General features: G+C 30.8%; 1 protein-coding gene across 3 annotated transcripts; it reads right to left on the reverse strand.

The window, feature by feature from the left end:
* Positions 1-1076: 1076 nt before the first annotated feature.
* On the reverse strand, positions 1077-17614 carry LOC124371717 (ribosomal RNA processing protein 36 homolog). 3 transcript variants are annotated; one of them, XM_046830054.1, is made up of 7 exons: positions 17511-17614; positions 15287-15365; positions 11037-11185; positions 10518-10635; positions 3554-3682; positions 2628-2745; positions 1077-1318 (listed from the first exon to the last, which is right to left on the reverse strand). In XM_046830054.1, exons 2-7 carry the CDS (start codon positions 15314-15316, stop codon positions 1182-1184), a joined length of 681 nt encoding a protein of 226 aa, XP_046686010.1. In that variant the 5' UTR covers positions 15317-15365; positions 17511-17614; the 3' UTR covers positions 1077-1181. The 3 variants fall into 3 exon arrangements, with proteins under 3 accessions (XP_046686010.1, XP_046686018.1, XP_046686025.1); XM_046830062.1 differs by lacking the exon at positions 17511-17614 and adding an exon at positions 17008-17175; XM_046830069.1 differs by lacking the exons at positions 15287-15365; positions 17511-17614 and adding an exon at positions 13953-14092.
* Positions 17615-18016: the final 402 nt, after the last annotated feature.

The raw sequence follows: 18016 nt of genomic DNA on the forward strand, positions 1-18016 counted from the left end.
GCTTATAACTGGTGCTATAGGCAAAACAAGTACAGGAGCCAGACAAAACTCGAGGAAGGGTTAGAAGAGGAGACATGTGACTGGCTGTATGATATCATTGTTTTCGTTCTGTGGCTCCACAAATACTAATGCGGTTATTTCCTAGCCATATGTTGTATCTGGGAACTGATTAGAAAAGTTTTTATAGCCATATAATTTTGACATATGACAAAAACAGAATTTAAACTATGACTATTAAGTATTTATATGTTAAATCAATTTGTTTGTGCCACATTCATAATCTGTGCAATATACTGATTACAAATGTACATAACACTCTAGGTTTTCAGCATTGTTATGTGCAATTCATAAAAAATATAGTGAACCTCTGCACAAAGGCAAAAATCGGCCTGCCACTCATGGAAATTCTGGTTGCCACTTCTAGGGCTAATTTAAAGAAAAAGTAAAAACAGCTTTTATTTGATTACATAGATTAGCAGATATGTTTGTAATGTTGTAATGATTTCTTACAAAACATTTTAGTGGGGAGTTAAGATTTATTTATTTTAACAGTATTTATATTATAGTAAGGAACTCTAAAATGTGCTTGTAAGTGTTTGATGAATAAACTCCTTGTTTACCTGAAAATTCCTCCAAATAACTGGTTTTGCTTTTTTTCTTCCAAATTTCTACATGCAGATGCAAACAGAAAATTGTTGCATTCAAAATCAGCCATTACAAAGTAGCTAATTTCTCAGAAGTGTTAATTTCATTCTTTGGTAATTTCTAATGTATTATTTATTTTAGTTAATTCAAAGATCACCAAATCCTACCTATTTATGTACGAGACAAAAAATTAATTCTGTTTTATAATGAGGTGTGTTAATTTTCTTACTCAGGCCTTAGTACAAGGATTATATTGAGGCCATGAGTGTTCACACCACTATTATATGGCACACAGACTATTAAATGTAATAAGCTACTACAGACACACTACAATATCCTGTGAATTAACAAGAAGAGTTGAAAATAAAACTTTTGCTTTCCGTTATCATTAAAAAAAATGCTAGTGTATCTGGTAAGGTTAAACAAGTATGTTTTAAGCTCTAAACAGAGAACTTTATTGGGTTTTATATAAAAATATATACATAAAAACAAACAATTAAGAATAAGTCATGTCATAAAAAACTATGTAAACTTCACTAGTCGTTATCCAGAGGTAGTGTTTTACGATCTTTCTTCAATCTTTTCTTATTCCTCTTCTCAATGTGTTTCTTCAGTTTACCACTTTTCTTCAGTTCCTCGTATCTTTCCACAAGGTCTAACACTTTCTTCTCAGCTGTAAACCATTTAACAAATATTTATATTAAGTATATGGTAAAGAAGAAATATACAACTAAAATAGGTCATTTTAATGACTAATCTATATATATAAAAATGAATGTTTGTATGTTTGTCCTTTATGGAATCGTGAACTATTGGACCGATCATGATGAAAATTTGTACGTATATGTATTTTTCCACGGAGAAGGTTTATAAGCTATGCCCATCCCTTTCCCGATTCAGGATTCCGCCCCACTGGTTACAGAAATACCCATAAGAAATGCATTGCAGCAAAAATATGTTAACGTCTTTTCAAATTTTTAATCAGCTGTTCTTTGTAAACATATATTACACTTATAGTTTTAAAGCATAGAGTAAGCTTAAGAGAAACGACAAATTTTGTTTAAACTGTTTTTGCAATCACTGTTAAACATAGACTTTACTATCCAGATAATACAATTCAAATTTGACGTAAAAATTCACCTTTAACTGCAATATTTATTTAATATAAACCATGCTCATGCTTGATCAGAAGAGTAATGCAGATATCATAATTACTATCTTACGTTGGCTACAAATATAAAGAATGTTATAAAATCAACCTTAGTTGTTTTTTTTGACAGAAGTATGGTTCTCAAAACTCCGTGTGTACATATTCTCTCGATCGAGACAACAAAGCAAGCTCAATCGTGGCATCGGAGATATAACTAATTTAATCTAAAATTTATTATAGTAAAAAAAAAAAATTTACTAAGTAATATAAGGACTTCGGTTCTTAAGATTTGCGTGCGAAGCCGTGGGTAACAGCTAGATAGAGGCAGGAATATGGTACATACCTTCATAATACGCCCAAGAGGCTCACGATGGAACGACTATCAATTATCTCAGCAATGTTTAGAATGTGATAGAAAAAGAATAAGTGAATATAGTGTACTGTTTTCAACGGGAAATTGCGTGCGAAGCCGCGGGCAACTTTTGCAAAAAATTATTGAAATGCGCAGCAAAGCGCGCCGGGCCCGCTAGTGCAAAATATTTTTCAGGTCCTGGAATATATGTTTATATTTTTAATAATAAAAAATAATAAAATCAAAAACTTCAACAATTTGAATCAAAATTGGTCTAACTATAAAAAGGAAATTGGTTCTGGTATTAATAGAGGTTTGTGCTAAGAAAGATACAAATTTCATTTGAGAAGTCAAGCTTTTTTTATCGAGCGATTTCTAAAGAGCTCATTCCTAATTTAAATATGGTGGGACAAAGCTTCCTTCCTAAGTTTATTTAAAGTTTAAGCAAACACTTGAAACAACTCATTTTAAGTAACTTACATTTTTTGACAAATTTAGGCATTTTCCCTTGCCGTAAACTTTCAATCTGTTGTTCTCTCTCCTGTTTTCGTTTTTCTTCCTTCTTCAGCTTTCGTGCTTCTTCTCTTTCTTGGTTTTCCTAGAAGCATAATTCAATTAATGCGTGATTAAAAAATATGATATTAAATTCAAACAAATAAAAGTGTACTATCACCAAAACATAACAAAATGGTATTTTAATGTTTAATAAAATTACAAAGATATTTTTCCATGCTAGATTTGATAGAACTAATCCCAATAAAATTTGTGTATCAGGTAGCACAAAGTATGAAGAGGTCAATATCTAGGATCAGGTTTAGAGCAACATGTTAGTTAGATTTTGGCTTAGTAATAATTGTAATAATTCAGTGAAAATGTTACTTAGTACTTGAAGCAACTCAGTACTTGGGTAATTTTGACGAGTTTGAGAATTACTCGTATGAAGTATGCTCCAGCGTAGCAGTTCGGAACACAGAATTTCCAGTACTCTAGTCAAAACTTGTGACTCCTGTGTATTTCCAGAGTCTTATTTTGTGTCATTCATTTTCCCAGCAAATTTTAGTTTTTCTTTTGTATTAATTATTCTGCATTGTATAAATTTATAAATTATGTTTTTGGGTTTAATAAGTACTGGAAAATGAATAAAAAAGAAATACGCTGAGCATAAACTGAACTTGTTCTTTAAAAATGAAAGATTACTAATTATACTAACTTATTATTCATTTTTAATTAATATAATAATATTTAATGATTGTAATAATACTTTGAGATTATTATTAATCTTAATATATTTTGCTGGTATATTAGCAGATATAAACAGTATATCTGTCAAAAATTTGGTATTAATTACTCATATTTTACTGTACTTAGTTACAGATTTACTTTAAAATAAACATTTATGTACTTACAATTCTCTGAATCAAATATTTGATTTCGCCTTTACGGTCTTCATCATGTGTCCTTTTTAATTCTTTGTACAGATCTTCTTTCTCCTTTTGTTTGATGTCTTTTATAAAACTATATGCATTCTTAAATGCCTGAAAAAGAGGAGAAAAATTACAGATTAACTCCACATTTCTACTCAATTTATCCAATATATAAATAAATGACATAACTATACAAAGATTCTACTGTTTAAAAAAAAAAAAACAGTGGTAAGGAAAAACTGTAGAGTTGATATTAGTCAACAGTCCAAATCTAGCAAACCCGCTTCACCAACCTACCTAGCATTTCAACTTTCTTTTTAAATCAGCATCAACTTACATCACTTTTTAAAATAACTAAACATTACATTCAGCCCTTTTTCAGACAAATTTTCATCAACTGAGCAAGTTTACTGTACTGATTTTTTTAACCCTTTTAGTGCTGGAGCCCTATTTGCCACACATTCTAAAAGCGATGCATAAAATGCAAACATCCGTTTAACTGGACACCACAACAAAAACATTAAGAATTTATCAATAAACATTTCATTTATTTGGAAACATCTTTTTATTTGTAAATAAATGCTTTTATATAAAAATAATTATTGTAGTATATATTTATAAGATTTTATCTATATATATAAAAGAAAGTCGTGTTAGTTACACTATTTATAAGTCAAGAACGCCTGATCCGATTTGGCTGAAAATTGGTAGGGAGGTAGCTAAGAACTGGGATATAAGAACATAGGATACTTTTTATCCCGTTCCCGATTCAGGATTCCGCCCCCCCCACTGGTCTCTAAAAGTTACAGAAATACCCATAAGAAATGCATTGCAGGCAAACATATGTTATTAAGTGAAAGAGCCTTTTCAAATTTAATCAGCTGTTCTTTGTAAAACATGTATAATGCGACAAAAAGAAACATATGTTTATATCATTTAATTACTATTTTACATTTCTTTACACTTATAGTTTGAAAGCATAGAGTAAGCTTAAGAGAAACAGCAAATTTTGTTTTCAAACTGTTTCTGCAATCACTGTTAAAACATAGACTTTACTATCCAGATAATACAATTCAAATTTTTATTTTTTTACAATTGAAAGCAATTATCTCTGCATCTCCAAGTCAGATTACATTATTTGCTATCATCATTTCGACATGCTTTCCATCGAACCCATCTAACCTATGGCACAAATACAAGGATATGGCAGAAGATATTTTACATCAAATTCGTGTCAATTCAAGAAATCCCAATCTTGAAATGAATTAGGAGATACATAATAGGGCCTTGCTTTTGATTGAAGACATGTGCTATCTCATATGCGGTAGTTTATTAGTCAGGTTAGGAATGCCAGTGCCAAATTGTGAAATGAATGACGCATTAATCGAGAATTGGAACGGAAACGTAAATATGATCACCAGGAATTAGATTTAGAAGTTCAAACGAATGTACCCCTGATGAATCCCCAACAAATGGAAGTTTATGATACATTAATGAAGGCAAACTGATGATGGAAATGGTGGTTTCTATTTCCTGGATGCCCTGGTGGAACTGGTAAGACATTCCTCATGTCAGTAATTTTAGCCACTGTTCGTGCAAGATCCAACACTGCGGTTGCAGTTGCAGTTGCTTCTTCTGGAATAGCAGCCACATTACTAAAAGGATGTCGTTACGACACATTCTGCCTTAAAATTGCCGTTATAAATCTGGAATATATTGAAAAAACCAACATGCAATATGGCACTCCGCTATGGCCAAAGTTTTATCAGAATCGAAGATCATCATCCTGGGACGAAATGCACAATCGCGCATAAAGGTGCATTGCAAGCACTCTACCGAACATTGCAAGATCTACGTAATGACTCGAGATGTTTTGAAGGCTCAATGATTTTACTGCCTGGCGATTTCCGCCAAACATTGCCAGTAATTCCCAGATCGACTGCTGCCGACGAGATAAACGCTTGCCTCAAATCATCGAATTCTATGTTAAGAAACTTCAGCTGACAACAAACATGAGAGTTGCATTGTTGAACGGATACATCTGCTGAAGATTTCTCTGAGCAATTGCTGACTATCGGTAATCGTCGAGTACCTGTCGACGAATCGAGCGGATTGATTTCATTTCCTCCGAATTTCTATAACTTTGTCTCATCGAAAGACAAACTCATTAACAAAGTATTGCCAAACATCATTACTAACCTCAAAAAATAATGAATGGTTGAGTGAGCGAGCAATTTTGGTAGCTAAGAATAAAGATGTAGATGACTTAAACTAACATAATTCAGAATGAGATCATTGGTACACTGCAATTTTATCAAATCTATTGACTGTGTAGCAAATGAAGGTGATGCCACCAACTATCCCAATTGAATTTTTTAAACTCCTTGGATGTACCTGGCTTACCACAGCACAATTTACAAACTAAAGTTTGGTTGTTGTAATCATGCTTAAAAACTTTAACCAGCCAAAACTGTGCAACGGAACACATTTGGTGGTAAGTAAATTGATGAACAATTTTATTTACGCCACAATACTCAAAGGAAAAATTCAATACTTTAAGGCGGAACAAAGTTCGCTGGGTCAGCTAGTTATAATATAAACCAAGCTCTGAAGTTTGTTGTTTCATCAAAGCTAAGTTTTGATGAACAACTTGAAAAATCTTAAATTTATAATTTACAGTTTATTTTTGCTTGTTTTATTGTTGTCTGTATTTTGTTCTTTAACTTTATATTTTGTGCAAAATCATGAGCTGTTTGTAAAGCTGTATAATAATGAATTGTGCCGGTTTTTAGATTTTTTTAAATTGCCAAAATGTTTTTATTTGTAAACATTAAACTATGAAATTTTTCAATGGGATCTTTAAATTGTATGGTATTTACAGTAAACTGATTACATAGAGCCTAGCTACATTTTAATACCATAAATAAAAAGGTCCAAATAAAAATACTTTGTATGTGAGTTTTTGTAATGCCAAGATTTTTATTGGTGAAATATAAATCTTAAACTAACATCTGCCCATGTTAGTTTGGCTAACTTGCAGCCGTACGCAAGATAGAATTGATCACTGGCTGACGCTGCCACACCACCAGCATATAGACCAATGCAGTTTACCATAATAACAGGTGTGTGATAACAGCTCCAGTGATAAAATGGTTTTTTACTCTCCCTTTAAACAAGTTGTCTCTCTACACGCTATAGTATCTGCACATGTGTTTACAGTAGCCCAACTCCACTACTGACTGGAGCACTGTCTCCATAAGTGATGTCTCAGTTGCAGGTTGCCGGACTGCTTCCTCTTGTTACAACTAGTACGTGTTAGTCGTCTCACTTTTGTCAGTCTTAATGTGATAGTGTTTTTAGTAAGTTGATATTTAGAATTTAATGAGTGTAAATAGCTATAATACTAAATATTGGATTCACTTGCTACAACTATAAAAACTTGTAAAACATACCAATATTAATAAATAAAACTTTTTAAATAAACAGGCTCTACTCACTTTTTAAAAAAAGCAGTATTTTTAAAGCAAAAGAAAATCAATTGGAAAAATTAGAACTTGCAACTACTATTAACACCTTTATGGTCAGCTCCATTTTCAGTTCTTATAAGGAAGTTGGTTTGTTTCCTTCTCAAAATGTAACTTCATATATGCTAATTGGTGTGACTTTGAATGTTATGAAAGTGTTTAACTACATTGGAGTTATTGTAAGCATAATTTGAGATAACAGTAGAGTAAATGGTTATCTTGCTAAAGGCTCAGAGTAGCGGGTACAGCAGTTACCATAAGATAGTAAGATAACCGAGTCATGTAACATCGAGTGTGGCTGCTGCTTGGATGGGTGACCGCTGAGCAATCCTGTTCTTACAAGCCTGCCTGGCCATGATGTTAGTTTAGAAATCACCTTTAAGCTGCTGGCCCCCAGATGAAATGTCAAAGAGGGCTTCTTAACCCTAATTTTACCTGATGAAATAAGACATTCTTTATTTTACTTTTTAAACTAAACAATGTTTACCAAGTTATGTGGTAGCAAACTTAAATCAAAATTTGTCTTATGGAAAATCTTATGGAAGTAATGAAATTTTTATACTTTTTTTTATTCTATACATCAGATATCAGTGCCATAAAGTTATTAAATATATTACAAACAACTAAATGAACCAACAACCATTCATATATCTAAATTTCAAAGTGTATGAAACAGTGCAAAAGGTATCTCAGTCTAATTTCAAATTATTGTAACAAAGAAGGAAATCATATGTTAAACGCATCAGCTTTAAATAGAAAATTATTATACCGTACTATGCTCAAATGGGAAAATGGTGCTCATCATATATTATATCACTCAGGATAAAGGGGCTCATTGCAACATTAACCACTGGTTGACTGTTTGGTAAAAACTTACCAATTACTCCTTTTTTTGTTTGTTTATTAAATTTAAGATTTTTTTTACTGATTGTACTGTGTAATAACAGGCAGTAGATAGTCTCTAATTATAGTTTTATTAATTGAACCTGCAATTTTCAAAGATTTTATTCACTCTAATTTGAGTGGAGGAGTGTATCTTACTATTGTACCATGGAAGAAGGGATTTGTGACAGTGATATATCTAAGAAGATTAAAAATGGTAGCAATAAACACAAATCTTGTGCAAAAATTAAAGATGTAAATAAAAAATCAAATTTATGGATACGAAATGGGAAATGACTGTTAGTGCCACCTTAGGTATTTTGAAGCCATGCCGAAAGAAACAAGACTTGATGTGCCTCATTATGTTTGAAATCCACAATTTACAGAATTCGTATCTTTGTGGCTTGATTACTGTCCTTCCAGTTCAGCAACAAACAAAAAGTGAAAATGCCTGAAAGCGTGATGCAGTATACAACAAACACAAAATTCAAAGGGTTTATGATGGTGGAATGGGAAAAGTTTTATGTAAATAGGCCTTTATTGCCATAATGGCATTAGTAAGAAACAGTTTAGTAGCTTGTCAAGAATTTGAAACTAACTGAGATATCTCCCAAAGACATTGTGGCAGATATGATAATAGACACATAAACTGACAAACAAAGAAGTGTAAAATCCCATATTTCCTCATTCAACAGGTTCATGACGTCAGCGTTTTTGCGGACTTTTTTATTTGCCATCAAATTTGTTAATACTGGCAAAAAACCGTACAGTAACCTTTTTTTTACGTCAAACATTTAAGTATAACGAGAAGACATGTAGCCTTCGCAATTTTGCACAAAAGCAATTATTTCATTATGTTTTTCAAGTTTACTCCATGCACCCCCAGGGATACCTAAAAAAATCAATTTACCATAAAAACTAAACAATCGTGCGCTCGATGGGGTACACAATAGTCTGAGGTTTAAGCTCTGGATCTTAACAAACCACCAAGACAGGCAAACAATAAAAATGGAATAATTAAATACATAGCAACGTGTACCCCATCGGGCACACAACACACTTTACAAAAGCCTGGTGTGTACCTAATTGTGTATACAACGGTAGTTGTGAAAGATCATATGTACCCAATGGGATACACACCACTGTGAACATGTTAAAGGAAGAGGTAGCCACTATGGGCTTCATTATTCTTCAAAATTATATTTATCAGAGGAGTTAAATGTTACAAAGATGTACAATATGTCCAAAGAAAAATGGCTTATGTAAAAGATAATATAAGAATCATACATCCTTTGGGTATCCTCGGAAGGATACATGCAGCACCTGTGACCAAATCAAATCAAATCAAAAAGTCTTTATTTAGTATGTATAAATATCCAATAAATAGTGTCAAGTACATTATAACTACTATTAACAATGTTTTTATTCATACTATAAAAACTCATATGATTTAATAAAATAATTGTAAAAAACCTTAAAACCCTATTATATGTTTATGAGTTATATTGAGTGTCCTAATGAATATAATTCATCTAGTGAATAAAAAACATGCTGCAAAAGAAAGTCTTTTAGTAATACTTTGATTTTTTTTAATTATTTATTTCCTTTATTGCTTTGGGAATATAGTTTAAAAATTTTATTCCAGCATAGGTGGTGCTTTTCTTAAATTTTTCTAGGTCATAACATAGAAAAATTCATTCATTTTGGTCATCATAATGAGGTAATATAATGTTGTTTTTGTTTCTGGTATTGTAAAAGTGTACCTCTTTAAAAGTGTTAAGATTGAGTTTGTGATATTTTACATAAATGATTGTATAAAAAATATACTGGCTATACACTGTCAATATTCTTAAGCTGGTAAAATGTTCCGTGACTGAATCATCATACCTTAATCGCAAGATGGTTCTCAGATCTTTTTTTTTTTAAAACCAATTGAAGACCAATTTAATGCTAAAGTGAAATCTTCATCCAGTTTTTGAATCATTTATATCCTTCTACATTTCACTCTGGAGAAATCGGAGCTCATTGCTGCAGATGAATCCTTTTTTCTCAAGCCCTATTCATACTTATAAGGTTATACATTTATTTCCATAACAAGAAAATTATAAGTAAGTCAGTGACATCAAATGGTTAATATAATACTAAGGCTTTCAAAGCATACTTTTCTGTTAAAAATCTTCACATTTTTGTAGACTATAAAAGATTTTAACTAAAAGCAACCTCTTCTGTAAAATTTGTGAAATGTTGATTCACCCCTTTCCCGTGTACCCTTCAAATATTTTTCATTACAAAAAGAAGTGAGGCTAATCCTTAGCTTTATTCTGTTCATCCTCACAGGTCACATTAGAGTCTGTAATTACAGGTGAAAATTAAAGACAAAACATGCCCTAGTCACAGAGAGAAACTATCTGTAAATCAAATCCATGCTCTAACACCTTAAAACATGCAATCTCATTAGACATTCCAAAATATAAAAATATTACATTAAAACAACAACTAACAAATGAGTTTTGATTTAGTTTTAGCATAATTATACATACCGTCTCATTAAAGTCACCACACAAGCTATCAAATCTTGGGTCTCTTATCGAGTCTTTTTTAATAGTAACTACGTCCCTCAGCAATGGTACTCTTTTCTTAGAGGACTCTTCTCTGGGCCTGCAAGTCAAATTATTACTTTATGTTATACAAAATTAATTAAATTCTCAGATATTTTTTATTTTATATAATTTTGAGTGTACCACATACTGAAATGTATGAAGTGTACAAATTTATAAAGAATATACAATAAAAATTACATTTATTATATATAAAAAAAATATAAATAACAGAAATCTGCAAGCTACTTGTGATTTTAAAAGAAGGCAAACTTGCTCTCAAATTAAAGAAATGACTGATAATAATTAGAAAATTTCAATCGCCCACTAAATGGACCCTAATATTATACTAACAAATAAACTATTACTTTAAGATCAATATTAATAGCAAATAAGCCATCTTTAGAAAGTAAAATTTGAGTCAACTGAGTTCGTTACTTAATAAGTAAAATAAAAAATTACCTGTTTTTATTTGCTCTCTTAAAGTCGAGTTCTGGTTTTTCTTTTTTTGCACCTAATACAGTTTGATTATAGACCTTTATTCCTAGTTTTTCTTTAAGTTTTTGGAGGTCTTCAAAACTCATCTGAGATAGCTCTTCCCGTATTTTTACCTGTATAAAAAACATATTTCTCATGCTTCAGAGCACACACATCCTTAAGATTTTTAACACAAAGCTACAACTGAAGGGCTGGGGATTAGAAATGGTGTATGGGTTTTGAGGTCTTGTGTGAATAGACATAATATTTAATAAAAAACAATATCAATATCCAAACAACAATATATCCATTTTTTAACAGTTTATAAAAATGTTCCGGTAATTAAATTTTGAAGAATAAACTCTTCATCTCCTGACTACGATCACATCTCTTATACAACAAAGACATAATAAAATCCTTAACCCTTTTAAGGTCAAGCACATTTGAGAACATTTCAATGAAAAGCCAGTGTGAATATCCAAGATGCTAATGTTCAAAGCCAGCTGACTTGTTGAAAAGTGGATGTTCAATGGGCAGTCTCAATATATTACAAACTGGGTAAAGTAAAAGTCATCCTTAACTTAATAATTATTTTTGTTAGAGATGTAGCCTCAAAGAGTGTTTTATAATAATTAAAATAATATAAATAAACTTTTAACACTTTTTAACTTTTTATTTTTATTACACTATGTACATTTCGGAATCATTGATTCCATCTTCAGGTACGAATGAGGTTAAGTTAATTATAAAATAAATAATTAAAATCAATTTGTCATGTGTTTTTTTACTACCTTGGTGGCTAAATTTGTTGTATTTAATTTTATGTGAGATCATTGTATATTGTTTAAGAGTCTATCGAATAATAAATTTTTTGTTAGAAAGTCTTTGTCATTTAATAATATATTATGATTAATTTTGGCACTTTTGTAAATTTCAAAATGTTCTAAAGTGGATAATAAGCAACTTTTTTTTGCTTGTGTGTAAAATTTCAAGATTGTTTTCGATGTTAGTGTATGTATGGCCGGTGTTATTTAAATGGTCTGCATATTTTGAATTTGATGATGTTTTCAATGCTTTTATGTGTTCATTAAATCTAATTTTGAATGATTTTGAATGACCATTAGTAAATTATCAAAATGCTCCTTCTTATAATTTAGCAAAATACTTGGACAGCAAAATTAAAGAACATTACAAATTTAAAACTGACATAAGACTGAAAAACAGTATTGACCTAGTAAACAAAATTAATTATATAGATATACCAAACAACAGTAAGTTTGTATCCTTCGATATAACAAATTTATACACAAATGTTCCAATCCAAGAAACAATGCTTATAATTAAAAATAATTTAACAGAACAGAACATTCTAAATACACAAGAAATTGAAGAAATACTTGAACTCACAAAAATAACTCTAAAACAAAATTACTTTACATTTAACAACAATTACTACATACAACATGAAGGATTACCAATGGGATCACCACTATCCGGATTATTGGCTGATATATTCCTTGACAACATAGAAGACAAATTCATACTAAGCGATAAAAACAAACATCTAACACAAATAATTTATTATTACAGATACGTTGATGACATAATATGTCTATTCAAAGGAAATGAAAGACAAATAGACATATTCAAAAACTACTTAAACCAAATCCATCATAATCTAAATTTTACCAGTGAAATTGAAGAAAGTGACGCAATAAACTACCTTGATTTGACTATAACCAAGATCAACAAAAAACACAATTTCAAAATTTACAGAAAACCGACATACACAAATTTAGTTATTCCTTCCTCATCAAATCACCCATATCACCAAAAAATGGCTGCATTCAAATCAATGATCGACAGATTACACAAAATTCCAATGACAACTGAAGATTTTTATAAAAAATTAAACATTATTAAATACATAGCCCAGAATAATGGATATAAACCAAGCATGATTGATATATTATTGAAGAACTACAAAAAGAAAGAAAATAAGAAGAAAGAAGAAAGAGATATCAAATACATTCAATCAGACTACCTTGGTAAACATTGTCACAAAATTAACAAATCATTTTATAAACAAGGATATCAATTGGCATTTAAAACATCGAACAACCTTGGACTTTTAATCAAAAACAAAAGCAATTCAACAAACCAAAATGAAAATTTAAAATTCAACAATAGTGGAGTATACAAATTAAATTGCAACGATTGTCAATCCCACTATATTGGACAAACCGGCCGATCATTCAAAATTAGATTTAATGAACACATAAAAGCATTGAAAACATCATCAAATTCAAAATATGCAGACCATTTAAATAACACCGGCCATACATACACTAACATCGAAAACAATCTTGAAATTTTACACACAAGCAAAAAAAGTTGCTTATTATCCACTTTAGAACATTTTGAAATTTACAAAAGTGCCAAAATTAATCATAATATATTATTAAATGACAAATACTTTCTAACAAAAAATTTATTATTCGACAGACTCTTAACCCTTTTAATGCCAGACATTTTTTCAGTGACCATGTGAAAAATGCCAGCCTGTTTTCAAAAAGTACATGCGAAGAATGCCACCTGGGCCCTTTTCCCATAATTTGACAACTATTTTTTAAAAATGTATAACTTTTTTATTTATTGAAGGAAATTATCCATTGAGGTGTAGTTTTTTACGTAATAATGTGGGGTGTTTAAATTTAATGAGTATTACAATTTTTACAAATTTATATAATTTATATTTGTAAAAAACAAAAAATAAAAAGTTAAAAAAAGTGAGTTTGAACATATAAAAGTACTTTTATTATTAGCCTTAAATAAAAAGTAGTCACTGGCAATTGTACTATATTTATTTGTTAACACACACACCAAATTTGAAGAACCTACTTTGAAAAATAGAGAAGTTACAGCATTTTATCAAAAACCTTGTAAAGTCCACATTTTACAGTAAAATTCAATAAGACATATTTTGGTCAGTTTCATTCAAAATCAATTTATTTACACGTGTTGTTTAGCCCAATGTATAAAATTGTTTGTTGAAATAATAAAGAAAATAGGTTACATAAAATTAAAATTAATTATTTCAATATAGGGTACATAATTTAAAATTTTTTAACACTTGTGTTTGCAGAAGCACAAAGTATGAATCTCCCTCTTTTACTCATGGTCAAATTTATTTACAATAATCACAAAACTAATAATAATATAAACAAACTGAAATAAACAAAAGAAAAGCACGAATAATTCCCATTAAAACATAACCTAGCAACAACGTATTACCACAGCAAACAAAGACGCTCACTGAATGATTGGATGTAAATGAGGTTGAAAACAGCTTATAGCCTATACGTCATCATATGTTGAGCATAGAGTAAAAAAGATTTTTATTGTATCAATAGTAGTAGTGTCTAGATAAAGTATGCAAAGTTTAGTGGCATTTGGTCAATAATTAAAACTACAATATAACAAAAACCGGACGAGCGCCCCCAGCGCACGTCGGCATTTTTCGTAAAACGTAGTGACGTGCGCTCGCGGCGCACGTCGGCATTTCTCGAATAAACAGTGACGAGCGCTCGCGGCGCACGTCGGCATTAAAAGGGTTAAACAATATACAATGATCTCACATAAAATTAAATACAACAAATTTAGCCACCAAGGTAGTAAAAAACACATGACAAATTGATTTTAATTATTTATTTTATAATTAACTTAACCTCATTCGTACCTGAAGATGGAATCAATGATTCCAAAATGTACATAGTGTAATAAAAATAAAAAGTTAAAAAGTGTTAAAAGTTTATTTATATTATGTTAATTAATTATTTTTGTTTTCATATCCAGTGATAAATTTCTATGAGAGGGAATCAGTCAAAGCTACAACACAGAAACATTGCTAAGGCCAACACTCTGGCTTTTAGCAGCAGTCACTTACAGGTTGTACATTGTCGTAAAATTCATGAAAGAAATTTTGTTGCAAGGTAGTTGATTTTCATACTATAGTAATGTATGCAATATTTCAGAATGTCTTAATTGAGATCAGTGTCAAACTGCCCATAGATTGCCAGGAGCAAATCATGCAAGATTGGATCAAAGTAGATTAAATCGGAACAGATCCAATTTTAGAACATGGTAGGCTAAGTAAACTTTATAACTATTAAGTTGTAATTACTATTTAATTGAACATAATCTTTTTATTCATTAGACCTGAATTCAGTACATACCCTCTCTGGATCATCAGTGGTTCCATCCATTTTCTTCAGGAGGATATGTGTATAGATCACCACAGCAATACTAAAATCCCTGCAAAGAAATAATACTCTAGAAGTAAGTATTAGAATCCTAGAAATTTAGACATTTGTATTCTGCATATGATCTCTGATCATATGCCTCAAGGATTTCCTTCAACAAATCCTTCAGAGTTGTGATATCTCCTATGGAAGTTTGGTCGGAGTGAAAGAAACCTCTTTCACCAAAGAGTAGGAGTGCCCCAGATTCTGGAATTGCAAAGATGTCCAATTTCCTGTTTTCCTTAGGCAAGAAATGTGTTTAAATTTTATGATTAAACAATCTGATAACGTAGTTTATTATGAGCAAAATTATATACCACTTTATATACTAGTTATCCGTTTCAGTATTGTGATCATTTCTGAAAGTCAGAAGCATACAGTGCTCGTCTATTATTTGTAGATTTGCACACTGTAGAGGTAAACATTGTTGTAAGAAATCTATCCAAATAATTAACATAATTACTTTTGTATTTTGCAATAAGGTAAGCAATTTAATACATATATGTACCTGTGTACAATACAAACAGAAAAAGGCTAAAATTGTAAACCAATAAGCCTCATAGTACACTTTTGGACTTTGCAAAAAGACTCTAGAAGCCATTGCAATAAGCTGTCCCTTAGAAGAAGAAGGAGCGTAACGCCTCCAGCTATCAGTGCGAGAAAGGTTGACAAATGGTGACAAATTATTCCTCGAGATAGTGCAGATAAGTAAAATAAAACAATCCCATAAGAGATGATCACAAACGCTTAAGACCTAAAAAAAATATTAAAAACTCGTCCAGCCATTTCTACATAGCTGTTCTACAAGAGAACAAATAGCCCCAACACTTACAGAGTACACAAAAGATTAAAAAAATGCCATTACAAACTAAAAAGAAAACTGTGCAGTTTTTTCCTGATTCTGACATAATAATAATGGGTAGGGTACGATAAGCGGACCTGGTTTTTTATATCGAAGAATATAGTCATCGATACCTAATATTCACATCTCAAATCCTAGACTATCAATCGATATAAAAGTACCTATAGTCCTCAATAACAATCATATGTTTTAAATTAAAATATGAACTTAATACTTACAGTGATCAAACAAATTATTATAACCAAAATTAAGAAAACTGAGGACGACCATATTTACTCCTCTCTCAGTTACAGTTGTTTCTTTCCCACAAATTTCACATAATGGGTTTTTCGGTACGAATCCAACATGTTGAAGCCACGAAAAAGCAACGTCGCGGCGTCGTGTAGTTTTCTAAAATAGACTGGGTTTTTAATAAACAGAATAATCGTTTGCCAATTTCGATATAAAAAACCAGGTCCGCTTATCGTACCCTACCCATAATAATAGATAGACTACTATTTGCTAGCCTAATTCTTACCCATACTCTATGCTTACAGAATATTATTACTCACTTTTGAAGCTATTAAATTTGTACCTTTTGGGTTAGTTCCATTAATCACTTGTATCGCAGCATGTATAAGAATGTTAAAATAATAATTCTTCTATCCAACTTTCCTTGAAATATGTCAAATTTTAACACTCAGTAAACAGATTATTGTGAGTTATTGACCTGGATCAACAAACGTAACAGCCCATAATATGCATAGGCTAAATGGGGACTTAATTTTGTTCGGACAACTTTAAATTTACTTATGTACAGTGCAGGTAATCTGGTAGTATTTCTTCAATTTAAGTTTTATTGTGATGCCTCAATTTTTAGCAACTTGTCAACAGGTTATTATCAATTGTTGACCCGGTGTTATTAACAAAAGTCAGACCAGACAGGATATCAGGGGACCTAAATCAAGTGATATAGTCCTAAAATCAAGTAAAGTGTATAGTCCTAAACCACTATCAAAAAAGGTGACTATAATTAAATTTCCTTTTATGGGCAAAAAACACAATTTTACTAAATAATACTGAACAGGCACCAAGAGTTGTCATTGGTCAATTATTGTGAGAAAAGAAATAAAGAGTTACATTATATGCTTGTAAATACAAGAAATATTGTAGTAAATGTATAGTTATTTCCTATGAAGAAAATAAAATTTGTTGAAACATTCCTTACTTTTGGTAAACTGTTAATTATCCTAAATCTAGGAAAAGAACTTACGTCTAGATTTATAATCCAATGTATATAATACAGAGTTAACTTACTTAATCGACGTTTTTCGTATTTGAGGTTATATTATGTGTTGTATTTATTTTTGACAGGAAGTTCCACTCCACAGTCCAGTGTCCACTGATCCAAATGATCCCTAATTTCCTATTGCTGAGCCAATTTTTTTTTATTTAGAATAAATAAATAAATCTAAGCACAATGGATAGCTAACAGGCTTTGAGGGAACTCATGCTGCCTTGTTGTACTATAAATATAACTGCGGTTATTCCTAAAATATTACAGAATTAACTGAAAAATTTAAGTTCAATAGCTATAATTGTTATAATGGGAAGTAACTAAAATTATACATTTTTAATTGACTTTGTTTATAGAGGACAAAGTAGATATAAAAAGTTAGTTGTGTTTTAAGATTTCTATAGGTACTTTGGGATTATACCGACCACACCCAGACATGAATCGTTATTTCACATTTCGTTTCTACTGATTACTAGATTAGCGTAGAACAATATTTCGTCAATATAAAACAGGAATTGTCTTATCG

This window comes from Homalodisca vitripennis, chromosome 1 (genome assembly GCF_021130785.1).
Source record: "Homalodisca vitripennis isolate AUS2020 chromosome 1, UT_GWSS_2.1, whole genome shotgun sequence".
NCBI classification, from domain to species: domain Eukaryota; kingdom Metazoa; phylum Arthropoda; class Insecta; order Hemiptera; family Cicadellidae; genus Homalodisca; species Homalodisca vitripennis.

Coding starts and splice junctions, on each gene's coding strand:
- LOC124371717 (XM_046830054.1), bottom strand. CDS start 15,316: ATGGATGGAACCACTGATGATCCAGAGAGG. Junction 10,636..11,036: donor AAGAGAGCAAATAAAAACAG/GTAATTTTTTAT, acceptor TTTGACTTGCAG/GCCCAGAGAAGAGTCCTCTA. Junction 1,319..2,627: donor GCCTAAATTTGTCAAAAAAT/GTAAGTTACTTA, acceptor AATGGTTTACAG/CTGAGAAGAAAGTGTTAGAC.